The sequence below is a fragment of the Petromyzon marinus genome, unplaced genomic scaffold (assembly GCF_048934315.1).
Source record: "Petromyzon marinus isolate PM22_M1 ecotype Great Lakes invasive population unplaced genomic scaffold, UKy_Petmar_22M1.pri1.0 PM_Scaffold_32, whole genome shotgun sequence".
Taxonomy (NCBI): domain Eukaryota; kingdom Metazoa; phylum Chordata; class Hyperoartia; order Petromyzontiformes; family Petromyzontidae; genus Petromyzon; species Petromyzon marinus.
In genome coordinates this window covers 27,334-41,410 of record NW_027423302.1, presented here as the reverse complement: position 1 = coordinate 41,410, position 14,077 = coordinate 27,334, and the positions used below count along the sequence as shown (strand labels likewise).

The following is a 14,077-nucleotide window of genomic DNA, read 5'->3' as shown; positions in this document are numbered from 1 at the left end:
TTGAGCTCTACAGATGAGTTATGTCCATTAATCACGCCACAGCTCATCGCAGACAGGTAGGGGTTTAATGATTATTGAAGGGAGACCCGAGAGGGAGACTCTACCACCACCGGCATTTGAGCTCCCAAACGCGTAGACGGGCGATGACGAAGCCTCAAGCATCACCGAAGTCCTTAAAGCCACCAGAGAAAGGAGAGGCGGGAGCTGTTGAATGGAAATGCGACTGCCCGTGTGCGGACGAACGCAGGGACGTGCAGAGGAAAGCACAATCAGAAGAAGTGGAGCCCCAAACCCAATGCGAGAAGTAAGTTAACGTTTCACCACCACCGCAATCACCACAACCAAAACCAGCACCATAACAACCACCACTATCAACAACACAGTACCAACAACACTAACACCATAACCACCGCAAAAGAAACAGATCCACCTCATAGCTTTAACAGACTGTTGGCCCAAATGCTGTTATCGAGCACCTATTAAGGTTGGAATGGCACACTCGGGAGTGGGTGGCCAGCTCCACGCTCGGCCGCTTTTATCTCCTTTGTGGCGATTTTTACAAAAATGTACTCATTTGAGGTTGAGTCGACCTAGGGGAGGCCTAGGACTGATACAGATAATCGTCTGTACGAGTGGTAGTTAGCGTGCTAGCGTGCTAACTACCACACTACCACTCCCTACACCACAACCACCCCCACAACCACCACAACCGCCATCAATAATCGTGAGCATCAGCATTGATTCATCCACTGCTGGATGAACACTGCCTCAAGTCGGTGTCATCTCTCACGGTGCTTTGTGGAATGTTCTCGCCCAAGTAATGCCCACTGTGCTGTAAAGCTATTTTCACATGCGACCTGGCCACAAATGATAGCTCAAACAAATGGCTCATCATGTGGGAATTTATAGCAGCCAAATACTCTAAACGCGTGATTTTTATTCCAAATGTGGAGGGAAAACTCGGAGGACCCGCAAAAAAATACATGGCCATGGGGAGACAGCGAGAGAGGACATGCAAACTCCAAATATGCAATAGGCGTCAGGGTCGGGATCGAATACACGACCTCCTACATACTAGGCGAGGGAGATAACATCTCGCCACCGTGGTGTTGCTGGTGGCAGCGCCTCCCTTCACCACGGGGAGTCCTATGGGCCCCCGCTAGGGTTGTATGCGGCCCACTCTTCGAGACGGGCCTAAATGACGTATTGAATGGGTGGGGGTACCCACACTTCAACCCACCACATGCGATCAGTCGATCGACTTGAACTGCTGGTTGGACAGAGGCCAGCTGCCGCAACGGGAGAATCGCAAACACTGCAGCATCCCTCGATTATGTTCATTGTCTGCGTCGATTAGCCTCGAATGAGGGGCGAGATTCAAATGAAACGGCAATGGACAAACACGCAAATAACATTTTGGCGAATTCCGTATCACCCCCAATTGGTGGCATTGAAGACACTGGTAAGTTTTCGTCAAAACATATAATGGAGTTACTGCGTGCGTGAGACAAATCATGGTCAGCCAACTGCCCTGTGAACCTGGTTACTTCAGCAGCACCAGCAAACAGGTGGGTGATTCGATCGTAGGCGACAAACTAAAATGTATATTTAAAAACAATTACGTAATAAAACCGACCCTCTTATGTTTAGCTTTAATAGCCAACCAGTTTCTGGCAAAGCGAAGCAATGCCCCAGAATGCGTCGCTCAAGCTGCTTGAGTCACCATCGTCTGGGATCAATGTCTCAGAGGTTGCCATCGCTCCAGACTCGGCGACAGGAGATGTCAATTTCCTCTCAGGCATGGGTGAGCATCGGTCACAAAGTGGCATCTTCCCCAGTCCACGCTGACCAGAATGGTCACGCATGGTCTTCCTCTCCTTGCCTCTTCGTGCAATGCCCAGCGTCCACCGATCCAGTCTCCTTTGCACAATTATAAGAGGGTTGTTTTTTTGCCCTCCTCTCCATTTGCTTCGTCAACGTCTTCTTCCTATTGGCAACGAATATCGTCGATTAAAGCTCTGAAGTTATTCGACTGAATCTAGCAAAGTGTAGACTGTTGCGACCACTTATCGTGCTTCGTAATCGATTTTCGGGTCAGATCGTATGTGTAAAATGTCGTGTCGCAAAGCTTCCTCCACCTAACGCAACCAATTAAAAAAGTTGTTACGTGAACAAAAGATCTAATGCATTACTGCAGATTCAGCAACAGCAGCAGCTGATTAAGGAGAGCAATTTCGCAACACAACATTCACTGTGACTCGACCGAACGTCTGTTTCCACCGTAGATCCTGGGACAGGTTCAACATTCGCCCAGACATCGATGAGGAGGAGTCCTCAACTCGGGGTCTTCGGGTTCTCAGGTTTATCCTCCTGACACTGCTCTTCCTCGCCGTGTTCGGAACGGCGGTGCTCAACAAGGTGAGGAGAAAGGAGAAACTCCCTCACCTCTCTCCCCAGCCTCACCTCATTGCTGCACGATCACGCGATTCGTTTCCCACACCTCCGATTAGCACGGTTGGCTACTTACAGTGGGAAAGAAGCTCAAGATATATACACACATGCCCTCGATATGAAAAAAACTAAAACAAATTTTTATTTTACTAGGTAAAGCCCACTGAGTTGCATAGAATACAAATGTCATGAGCGACCTGGCCACAAATGATAGCTCAACTTAGTGATGTATCATCATCACTTGGAAATGTATAGCAGTTAAATACTCTGAACACGTGATGTTGATTCTAAATGTGGAGAGAAAAATTGGGGGATCCAGCGAAAAATCCACACGACCACGGGGAGAGAGAGACCACGCAGACTCTAAATATAAAATAGGCATCGTCAGGGACGGGATCGAACCCACGAGCTCCTGTGGACCAGACGAGCGAGATAACATCTCGTCACCTCAACCCTCACATCGTGTTCATGTAGTCGGCATCTCAGTTGCTATTATTCTTAGTCTCATCGACGACAACCTGTGGGACGTCTCGGTCTGTGGGTTTTATTGTATTCTGTAAGCATATTTATTTTTTTGTCATGCCATGAAATACTTTACACTGCCCTCACCATAACCGCTGACACAGCAATGCCTTTCAGATGTTGCGGATACACACAGGCACACCCGTGTACATAGACGAGATATATCTCACTTAAGCCATACTTAATTAATGAGGTTGTCACTGAACAAATGTGCAGCCAATCAATGTGTATTACTGCTTCAGCAGCAGCAGGAGCATTGATTTATTGATTGACATTGAGCACCATTGGTGTGGTTGTTGTTGTTCGAGAATGATCCACCCACATTCACCAACTGGGTATGGACGCCTCGCTGGGAGTTACAGCCAGCATCATCAGGCAGTTGCCAGAAATCTGAGGAGGGTTAACTGCACATGTATAGCGAGCAGTGTGCCACAAGCAAGATTCACGTTATAGCTAGAAGTCTGTCACATACTAGACTCGCGTTATAGCAGGCGCAGTGCGCGTTTAACGAAAAACCTTCCATAAAATATAAATTGCGTGAAAGCAGAAGACGCGGAGAGTGAATGCCGCACGCTCAACGAGGATTCCCTATGTAGATAGGATGCGCAGAGTATCGTGACGCTTTTTTCTGTCTCGCGTGTGCAATGTGGTGGAATGCAACTGAGCCTGGTGTACTTGGCCGAGATGAAGAGGGTCGCCAGGCAGGCCGGCGAGCTCGACCAGAACCAGTTCTATTCCTGGGTCCTCGCCTTCGTTCTCGTCCTCCCCAACATCTTCAGCTCCATCCACTGCGGCCTCCGGCTCGCCTTCAAGAACTCCGATGTCTCCAATCGGATGATGATCGCTCTGGTAAGATTCAGAGAGACAAAGACGGACAGAGGACAAGGCAAAGGTGCAGTCTTGAAGTTGCTCTGTCAACGCGTGCTGCCCTACTTGTCCACGCTGCAAGCCCATGTCTAATCTAAGTTATATTTCTATAGAGCGCCTTCTCCCCATGCACTCTATGATGTAGCTTGCATAACAATTACAGAATGGAATGATCTAGTGTACACGGGCATGTTACAAGGATTGAGGAATGAGTGAGAGTGATAGAGGCATACTTAGGGGTAACGGAAGAGCTATAAAAAGAAGAAAGAGACGGAGTTGAGGGGCGAGGGGAGGGAAGAGGAAGCGAATGGGTCACCACAATGGCGAGATGTTATATTCCTATCCTAGTATACAGGTCGTGATTTCGATCCGGACTCTGATGCCTGTATATTTGGAGTGTGCATATTCTCCCTGGGTGGAGTATTTGGCTGCTATAAATGTCCACGTGATAAGCCACTTCGTTGAGCTATCGTTTATGGCTTCTGAAAAAGAAGCTAATAGCTCAGTGGACTTTACCTGCTAAAGTAAAGTTTTTTTGTAAATCCTGTTTATAAGTGATTTGCTTATCTTTCCCATACTTTACACTTACGTGTTTTTTGTATTGTTTGTTGTTGTAACGATCTGACCCACCTCGAATGGACATCTAAGAAAAAGAGTTGTATAGCTCATCGCATTCCTCAAGTATAAATGTAAATGATTCTGCTAGACCCCCCCGCCCCGCCCTCCCTTGGTTCTGGGTGGGCAGAGCGAGGAGAGGTCACAAACTCGCCCGTTTATTTCAGCTGCCGCACTGGGAGATAGACCCGGCGGCCTAAGGAATTGCACGTCGACTGTGCTGACCATTACCTCGCAGCAGCAACATCGCGTCTATGTCACTAATAAAAATGAAACAATGAATATCATTCACGGAGTCATTTGACAATCCATTGCTGGACATACAAAATGTGGAAAGAGTATGTTGGGGATGCTGCAGCTGCGTTGGCAGTGGTGCCCAAGGCCAATTAACAACAACAGCATACTCTTTGGATCTATTCGGTAAAGTCACGTAGGTAAAAAATAAAACAACAAAAATCACGACGTTTCGACCACAACACAAGTGGCCTTCATCAGGTGAAGGGGACCGTACTGTCACGAAGACAGCGTTGGAATGAAGACAGTCCAGCCCAGGTCGCGTCCTTTAAAGCTGTGTGGGAGGACACAAAACGCTTTGACGAAGGAATAAGCATAAATTGACCGTAAAGTGCAAGAGGACCGGCAAGGAGGGGGGAGAGGGGGAGGGGAGTGTGAAGGGGAATGACCGTAACGTAGAGGACCGGCACGGGGGGGAGGGGGAGGGGAGTTTACAAATGTGGTTTGAAGTGAAATAAGCTGCAATGAAAGTTCTGTATATCACTACTTGGATAAATATACTACCATTGAAATTAGTTTAATGTCTGGTATGATTTAGTACCCTGGGGTTTACAAATTGAGCTGCACTTGTGGTGATTGCTATATCGGGGAGACGAAACGACATGTCTCTGACCGAATTCGCGAGCACACATTAGATTTGAAACACGGTAGAACGAATTCTTCTGCCGTAGCTGACCACTGTTACAACGCTGTGGGTGATCACGATAGCATTTTCTCCGATACTAAGGTCCTTTGTAAAGCCACGGGTTTTCATCAGAGATTTATCCACGAGGCAATTCAGATTTACAAACACAGAAACAATTTCAACCAAGAAAATGGTTTCAAATTAAGCAATCATTGGAAAGATGTTCTAAATCATACCAAACATTAAACTGAATTCAATGGTACAGTATATTTATCCAAGTAGTGATATACAGAACTTTCATTGCAGCTTATTTCACTTCACACCACATTTGTAAACCCCCCTCCCCCGTGCCGGTCCTCTACGTTACGGTCATTCCCCTTCACACTCCCCTCCCCCTCTCCCCCCCTCCTTGCCGGTCCTATTGCACTTTACGGTAATTTTATGCTAATTCCTTTCCCAAAGCGTTTTGTGTCCTCCCACACAGCTTAAAAGGACGCGACCTGGGCTGGACTGTCTTCACTCCAACGCTGTCCTCGTGACAGTACGGTCCCCTTCACCTGATGAAGGCCACTTGTGTTGTGGCCGAAACGTCTTGATTTTTGTTTTTATTTTTTACCTACGTGACTTTACCAAATAGAACCGAAGAGTATGGATCCTTGCAGTCACGAAAGCTTCAAAGCTAGAAACAATAACAACCTTAATAACAAACTCTGCGGGGCCTTGATGTATGCATTCCTTTTAAGGAGGTCTTGTTGTTGTCGTTAATCCACGTTGGGCCATGTCCATCAGTGGGGGTTGATTTTTTCCCAAGCCTCACCAACGTTGGCCAGCGCAGTTGTCACCTGTTTTGTACAAAGACGACAATTAGGCCTTTAAAAAAAGAACCACGATAGCCCCGGCGTTTGTTTGGCGTGTGTTTCACCATTCCAACAATCCTCAATCTCTTTAAGTCTCAATGTCCTTGAGTTTGTTTGGCCGTCACCCAGAATTGCCTGCTGGAAGGCTTCATCGGCCTCGGAGCGGCGCTCATGGCCATCGTCGTCCTCCCGGCGGAGTCGGCGAACCTTCTCAGCAGCATCCTCCTCCTCAACGGTGTCACCCTGGTGCCGAGCTCGCTGCAGTTCGCCGGCAGGTGGACGGGACGCAGGAAGCCGCCCCGGACGTCCAAGCTCCTGAGTCTGGCCTCCCTCTGCTGCTGTCTCGTCGCCTTAGCACTGTCGGTCGCCAAGGCGGCGTTGGTGGCGCCCGACGATGGCTCCACGGAGGCAAGAAGGTTCGCGCACCTGGCGCTGCTGCTGCTGAGCCTGCTGCTCGTGTCCCTGTCGTGGTGGGGGAACTTCCTGCCCGCCGGTTGGCTCCGGGAATTCCGCGACGCCATCGGCGAATCGCGGAACCTCGCCGAGTTCTACGGCACGCTCGTGCGCACGCTCATCATCGTGGCGGTCGTGCTGCTGGACGCGGGCGTCGAGGGCGAGTGGAGGAGCTTCAGCGCCATCGGCGGCATCGCGGAACACCGCGAGAGCATGGCGCTCGCCCTGGCTCTGCTGGGCGTGCAGGCGGGCGCCTCCATCCTCTGCAAGTGGCTCGCGAACGCCGCCTGCAAGATCCGCCAGCAGGGGAGCTGCTTCGCCACGCCGCTCTGCCTCGCCACGCCCGCCGCCCTGGCGGTCGTCTTCGCCCTCCACCTCGCGCTCGACGCCTCGGGCGACTCTCGCTACGACTGCGAGTCGATCCGACGGTGGAACGGCTCCGAGCGGACGACGCCCGCAACCACCTCACTCTTCTACGACCGCACGGCCGCCGCAGTCTGCTCGTTCTTAGGCGCCGGCGAGGACTCCGCGGTGGACGCCGTGGCCACGTTCGGCGCCGGGGCTCTGTGGTTGGCGGCGCTGCTGCTGGCGGCGGCGCCCGCGTTGCGCCCAGATGACGCGAGGCGCATGGAGCGCACACGCGAGCTCTTCGTGCGCAGCACCCCACAGCCTGCGTGTCTCGTCGCGGGGCTGCTGCTCAACCGGCGGCAGCAGCAGCAGGAGGAGGTGGTGGTGCTGGAGGAGAGGAGGTTCGTATGTTGGTGTTGGTGCGGTGTATTGGACTTGCGTGTGTGACTATGAGCGTGTGTGACTATGAGTAATTTGTGACTAGGTGCTAGGTGTGTGTGTGTGACTAGGTGTCTCTGTGAGTAGGTGTGTGTGTGTGTGACTAGGTGTCTCTGTGAGTAGGTGTGTGTGTGTGACTAGGTGTCTCTGTGAGTAGGTGTGTGTGTGTGACTAGGTTGGTTCATGTAACCCGCATGCCCAGCCACCGCATGCCGAAACAGCTTTTGTTCGGCCAGATCGAGGGGGCTAGGCGGGCGCGGTACGGGCTAGAGAAGAGATGGAGTGATGTGGTACAGGGGGACGTGGAGCTGAGTGGACTTGCCGATGACTGGTACCAGCGGTGTCAAGATCGGCCTCTGTGGAGGAGGCTCGTGAAGGATGCTACTGGGCAGTTGGAGGCAGTCGCCCTCCAACAACAACGGAGGGCGGAGGAGCGACGCTCACAACAACGAGCCGAGCGCCGTGTGGCTAAAGCATAGCAGGTTGGCACAGGTGGTGCATCAGCCAGTCATCTCAGTCAGTCGACCCGTAGCACCTGGGTCTGCCCCGTGACCTCCTGCCAGCGGGCGTTCAACACTTTACGTGGCCTCAAGGTGCACATGGCCTGGCACAAGCGTCGTGGTGACGTCACCGCCACTTAGTGGCGAATGGCGGTTGTGTGACTAGGTGTCTCTGTGAGTAGGTGTGTGTGTGTGACTAGGTGTCTCTGTTAGTAGGTGTGTGTGTGACTAGGTGTCTCTGTGAGTAGGTGTGTGTGTGTGACTAGGTGTCTCTGTGAGTAGGTGTGTGTGTGTGACTAGGTGTCTCTGTTAGTAGGTGTGTGTGTGACTAGGTGTCTCTGTGAGTAGGTGTGTGTGTGTGTGACTAGGTGTCTCTGTGAGTAGGTGTGTGTGTGACTAGGTGTCTCTGTGAGTAGGTGTGTGTGTGTGACTAGGTGTCTCTGTGAGTAGATGTGTGTGTGTGACTAGGTGTCTCTGTGAGTAGGTGTGTGTGTGTGACTAGGTGTCTCTGTGAGTAGGTGTGTGTGTGTGTGACTAGGTGTCTCTGTGAGTAAGTGTGTGTGTGACTAGGTGTCTCTGTGAGTAGGTGTGTGTGAATAGGTCATGGCCTCCCCTTGCTCAAATTAGTAACTGGTGTGGTGTGTAAACATCACCACTGGGGAGGCGGCCGGGCGTGGTGTTGGCCACCCACCCGCTTGTGTGCAGTGCCGGCCTTCATAGGTGCTCGCTATCAGCACGTCCCCCAACAGTTTGTTCAGGCTAGACAGGGGAACTCTTTTTGTTTGCTGTATTTATGTGACGAGGTGTAAGTGTGATTAGGTGTCTGTGTGACAAGGTGTGTGTCTGTGTGACTAGGTGTGTATCTGTGTGACTGGCCATAAACTCCCTCAAGTCCCGTTTCCCGCTTCATCGGTGCTAGTCGCTAACAGCCCTTGCCCCAACAGTCTCTCAAGGCTCTATGGGCGATCTTTGTTTTTAGTTTGTGTTAGTCTGATCGATCCATTTGTCTATGTTTTGTGTTTTGAGTGTCGGAGGTTAAGTATGAGCATTGTAATCAAAGCAGGATTTTTTTCTTTCTGAATTTATTTCCTAATGATGACGATTTGTGACGTTTGCCCTTCTGTTCTACAGACTGAAATATGTCCATCCCACAATATTCCCAATGCATAAAACAGAGAACCGCGCTCTGCGATTCCCTCTCTCAATGTGAACATGATTTCATCTTCTCGTTGTATCCTCTAGCAACCACAAGCAAGAGAGGGTGAAGATCTACTTGTGCGCAACCATGTGGCACGAGACCAAGGAGGAGATGACGAAGATCATCTCGTCCATCCTGAGGTGGTATATTCCCTATCGCCCAATTCCATCAAGCGGCCGGATCCCAAGGGCCAGTGGGGGTCCCTCGCGATTATGCAGATGGGGTGTGGTCACGGCACCGCACACTTTCAAATGCCCTTCTGCGGCCGTCTGGAACACTCTTCCTTCCGATATTAGGAAACAACTGGAGCTATGCACTTTTAAATAATATTGACAACTAATTTCTTCAGAATTTATTTTTGTGTTTAGATTGTTATCCTTCTCCTGCACATTCGATTATCTTGGTTGGGTACGTATGGTGTGAAATAAGTCCACCACACATACGTACATTCATTTCTGCAGGGCACCACACCAGTCAGGCTACCACGCTACCGCGTCCCTCCCTTCAGCTCAACGGGATTTGAGGATATTAATCTAAACTGCACGTTTAAAGTGTCCTGAAAAAAATATATCGTGATATATGCAGCAATGCATATGCCGGTGAAAAAATGTTAAACAAAATAGAACCACATTACTGTGGCTCTTATTTGGACAATCTACAGCAATGCCATATTACCATGTCGCATATACGACCGTCATATTTCGACCTTGGACATTTAACTGCTTACACGCAGTGCAGTATTTGTGGGCGGTGTATTTTCAATTTTCTTTGGATGCTCGTAAATATGACATCTTCACATGGAGCAGCGCCTTCCTAACCTCGAGAACATTTGCCCTCCTTCGAACGTCGCAACTAATCAGCTGATCGTGATTAACGCGGACCGTTCTTTGTATGTGACCATTGAACGATGTTTGTGAATTGTGCAAGCTGTAAACTTCTCTTGAGTTAACACGTCTGGGCTCCCGCAACAAAAATTATTATGATGCATGCTAATATTGAGAGCGTCGACAAGTGAGAGCCTGGGCAGGTGAGAGCCTCAACCAGGTGAGATCCTGGACAGATGAGAGCCTGGATGGGTTAGAGTCTGCTTCTTGGTTGCTGCTGCGTGTGCACCAGTGGGAGATACAGAGAGAGCTCCAGACGGCTGCTGACTGGTACAGCTACAGAGAAACGCACTCATCCAGAAGCCGGTGCCGGCGATGGGTAGAGGTCGTTGTGAGTTGAACTCAGTAGGATGCGGTGGAAGTTTGCTGTGATCAGTGGGATGAGAAAGGTGGAGGAAACGTTTCGGCGGGAGACATTGGGAGAGCGCTCGATTGCAGAGGAGAGCGATGCTGTACCATGACCTTGACTCGATGGGGAGCGTGTGGCGGGATAACAATAACGACCCTTCCCCCTTGCCGCTGCCAGGCTGGACAGGAGTGAGCCAATGGATCTCAACGTCGGTTCCCGCGGCGGAGGGAAGAAGAAGAATGAGAAAAAGGAGGAGATGGAGAAGAAGGGGAATAAGAAGGAGGAAGAAGAGGGGAAGGAGGGGCAGGATGGGAAGAAGGAGGAGGAGAAGGAGAAAAATAAAGAAGAGAAGAAGAAGAAAGAGAATGAGGAAAAGAAGCAGAAGGAGGAAAAGGAGGAAAAGAAGTGGGAGAAGGAGAATAATCATGAGGAGGAGGAGGGGAAGACGGTGAAGCGGGAACCGTACGACTTCTCGGCTCACATCTACTTCGACGACGCCTTCGAGAGGAAGGGAGATCGCATGGTGGTCAACCAGTTCGTGACCAGCCTCACGGACGTCATCGCTGAAATGTGCCGGTCAGTGCACCGGATGTTATTCTGTGGTAGCGATGAGCTGGGTGGGTGGGTGGAGGGAGGGAGGGATGGATGGATAGAGGCACGGGCCTTGTAATAACAAAGCACGGGACGACACGGGGTAGTTAAGCTCAGCTCGTGGTGCGAGAGACCACGGGAAGGATGGCAACAGGTTGCGCCGATGCCTTCGTTCAGAAGTGAATAGATCATGGTGAACGATGACGATTGGTGATGGTCACGTAGATGAACGTAGTGAGTGCGGATCGCAGGGCTAGCAATGCCTTCCTTGCGTCACCATCACCGTTGTTGAGTGCAAATCCGAAGGTGCACAAACTGACAATTGGCCGGCAAACAGAGACACTATGGTGGGCGGTGTGATAGATGGACGTTCACGCGCGTGTTGAATTGAGCAGAAACCTCATCTGTTGAACTATTTTTTGCACCATACGTAGCCAACCTTGCTGTAGAGCGGACTAGGCGCTTAACATAATTTACACAAACGGTGCAGCACTGGGGAGATAAAAGCAGGCGGGTGTGGTGCTGGTCACCCACCCCCTTGTGTGTCGGGCCGGCCTTCATGGGTGCTACTGGCTAACAGCCCTTGCCCCAACACTCTGTTGAAGGCTATACGGGGGGATCTTTGTCTTTTGTTCGTGCGTTGGTAAGAATTTGGGCAACGAGACGACTCAGTCTGGGCGACCGAGGCCCTCGCCGTGGGTGGAGCAATCGAGCAGCGAAATTCGTGTGAACAGTAGCAATGGTTGTAGAAGTAGTAGCGATAGAAGTGAGATACGGAGGCGACTGACTGGCAGAGAGTGAGCAAACGACTGGGAAATAATCTTTGAGTGCTGGATCATCAGTCACCCACGACTGCTGCTGCTTTACTCAATTCCGAATCAGAATATGTATTTATACTGCAGGAGGAATTCGATGAGCTAAAAGCTCTATCTCACAGATGTCCAGCAGGGGCGGGTCAGACCGTTACCTCAACAAACAACACGATAGGAGTGCAAAGTATAGGACAGGTTAGCAGATCACAAATAAAACGAAACTATTCTTTTTTTTACCAGGTAAGACCCACTGAGGTATAATCTTTTTTTTAGAAGCGCACTGGCCGCAAATGATAGCGTAACGAAGTGGCTTATCATGTGGAAATTTATAGCAGCAAAATAATCAAAATAAAAAAAATTGCGAGTGCAGCAGTGAGGTGGCAACTGGGGACTTCATCCCAGATATGACAGCAGTAGCAGCAATGGAACATAGTAATTGGGGCATGTCTTTTCTGTCGCTTGCGCTGCTGCTGCTGATGTGAAGGTATTTTGAGAAAAACTCGAAGATTCCACAAGAGGCGCCCTCAATGGAGAGGACTCAGACGCCGTACGGAGCGCGACTCTCCTACAAACTCCCGCACGGCAACTCGCTGTGCGTGCACCTCAAGGACAAGGAGATGATCCACCACCGCAAGTGCTTGTCCCAGGTATTTGTTGCATCCCTGGGCTTCAGATCTTCCGCCCCAAATCTCATTGGGCCACAAACCCTACAACCGCATCCACACTTAGAGCATAGTAGCAACAGCAACATCTGATGTGCTTCTACATGACGATGACGATTATGCACAATTGGAAAAGTAAATATCTCCGGTCAGTGTCCGGCGACGATACGTATGTATGCTGAACTTCTATCGCACTGTACCTCACCAACCATGCTAATTGGTGGTACAGAGAAAGATACAAATAAATAAACACAAAAAGCAGTTCTAAATAAATTAGTATCCAATCTAGAGTTAAAAGTGCACAGCTAGAGTTAAAAGTGCACAGCTTCGGTGCATTCCTAATATCGACAGTGGTCACCACCTGGAACAGAGCGACTGAACACACAACGACTCAACACCCGATTCACAACACGAATGAAGGGAGAGGCATCATCACAGCAGCGATGATTCGCCACTCCGCTACTCCTGACGCAATCATCTGGATCGTCAACCACCTCGATGTAAATTTACAGCTCGCTCTACGAGTCGACATGAGCATCAGCCGTAAGAAGCAGATGGCAATAGCTCACATCTATTGAAGCCATCTGTATGCTACTTCGAGAGTCATGCTCTCATATTGAAATTAAATCACGTGATGCTTAATTATTCGTTTCACGTGCGAATCAGTGCACACCATAGAGACGAAGATACCCCGTATAGGCTCAGCAGGCTTTTTGGGGCAAGTGCTGTAAACGAGTTGCACACAGCAGTGTTGTCCGTGACCGAGTGTTCCCCGACTCGATTGATTTGGTGTTCCGTGGTGTTACCCGTTGAGTGCTATGATGATGATGACTGCACCAGGGTTGTTATCGATGTATCACAGCAATCTCACGCCGATGCTCATTTGCGTGTTGTTCTATTGCCTTCTATCCACGACGGGGGGGGTGGGGGGAAGGTTGGTAGCGCTGTTGAGTTACACTTGAGCAGCACGCGCTGTCATGGCCATTGGGTCGAGAATAATAACGGAGCGGCAGCCAAAGAATGGAACTCATTGCAGAGAGGTGACCACTGGGGAGATGGAGCGATGGAATCAGTCGGTAATAGAGGTTCTGGGTGGATAACGACTCAGGATCTCATGAAACATCGCGACGACTTGGGTAGGTGATTGTTGTTATTAAACCCCTTGACGTGTTCTGTACAGGTGATGTACTTGTACTACCTCCTTGGCTGGAAGATCTACCACAAGATCCACACAGTTAAGAAAGATGAACAAGAGGAATGGGTAGAGGTAAGGATTTTGTAAACTGCAAAGACAACGACGCCTCATATATCCATTAACAGACTGTTGAGGCAAGTGCTGTTAGCGAGCACCTGTTAAGGGTGGGATGGCATGCGAGCGGGTCGTGTGTCCAACACCACGCCCATCCGTCTTTGTCTCACCAGTGCTAATGTTTACTCATTTAAGGCTAAGCCGACATAGGGGAGGCCACTTTCAACTTAGCAGTATAAATGGGTAGGCCCTGCACATTCCGTGGATGGGCAGTTCTACATGCAGTGGGGTAGAGTGTGAGTATTCACACTCTTCCCCACCGCACGCGAACCGCACGCAAGCTGCCCATCCAGGGAACGTGC

General features: G+C 50.2%; 1 protein-coding gene and 1 long non-coding RNA gene across 2 annotated transcripts; one reads left to right on the top strand and one right to left on the bottom strand.

The window, feature by feature from the left end:
* Positions 1–2,981: 2,981 nt before the first annotated feature.
* On the bottom strand, positions 2,982–6,696 carry LOC142923188 (uncharacterized). Its single transcript, XR_012940587.1, has 2 exons — positions 6,071–6,696; positions 2,982–3,819 (listed from the first exon to the last, which is right to left on the bottom strand). It is a non-coding gene; the product is annotated as an uncharacterized LOC142923188 (long non-coding RNA).
* Positions 6,697–6,720: 24 nt separating this feature from the next.
* On the top strand, positions 6,721–12,679 carry LOC142923186 (uncharacterized). The gene is made up of 3 exons (XM_076064114.1): positions 6,721–7,433; positions 9,213–9,308; positions 10,579–12,679. Exons 1-3 carry the CDS (start codon positions 6,898–6,900, stop codon positions 11,069–11,071), a joined length of 1,125 nt encoding a protein of 374 aa, XP_075920229.1. The 5' UTR covers positions 6,721–6,897; the 3' UTR covers positions 11,072–12,679.
* Positions 12,680–14,077: the final 1,398 nt, after the last annotated feature.

What these genes read in the sequence shown, in the direction of transcription:
- LOC142923186 (XM_076064114.1), top strand. Translation starts at nt 6,898, where the DNA reads ATGGCGCTCGCCCTGGCTCTGCTGGGCGTGCAGGCGGGCGCCTCCATC. An exon ending in GTGGTGCTGGAGGAGAGGAG is followed by an intron (nt 7,434 to 9,212) that starts GTTCGTATGTTG and finishes TGTATCCTCTAG; the next exon opens with CAACCACAAGCAAGAGAGGG. An exon ending in ATCATCTCGTCCATCCTGAG is followed by an intron (nt 9,309 to 10,578) that starts GTGGTATATTCC and finishes TGCCGCTGCCAG; the next exon opens with GCTGGACAGGAGTGAGCCAA.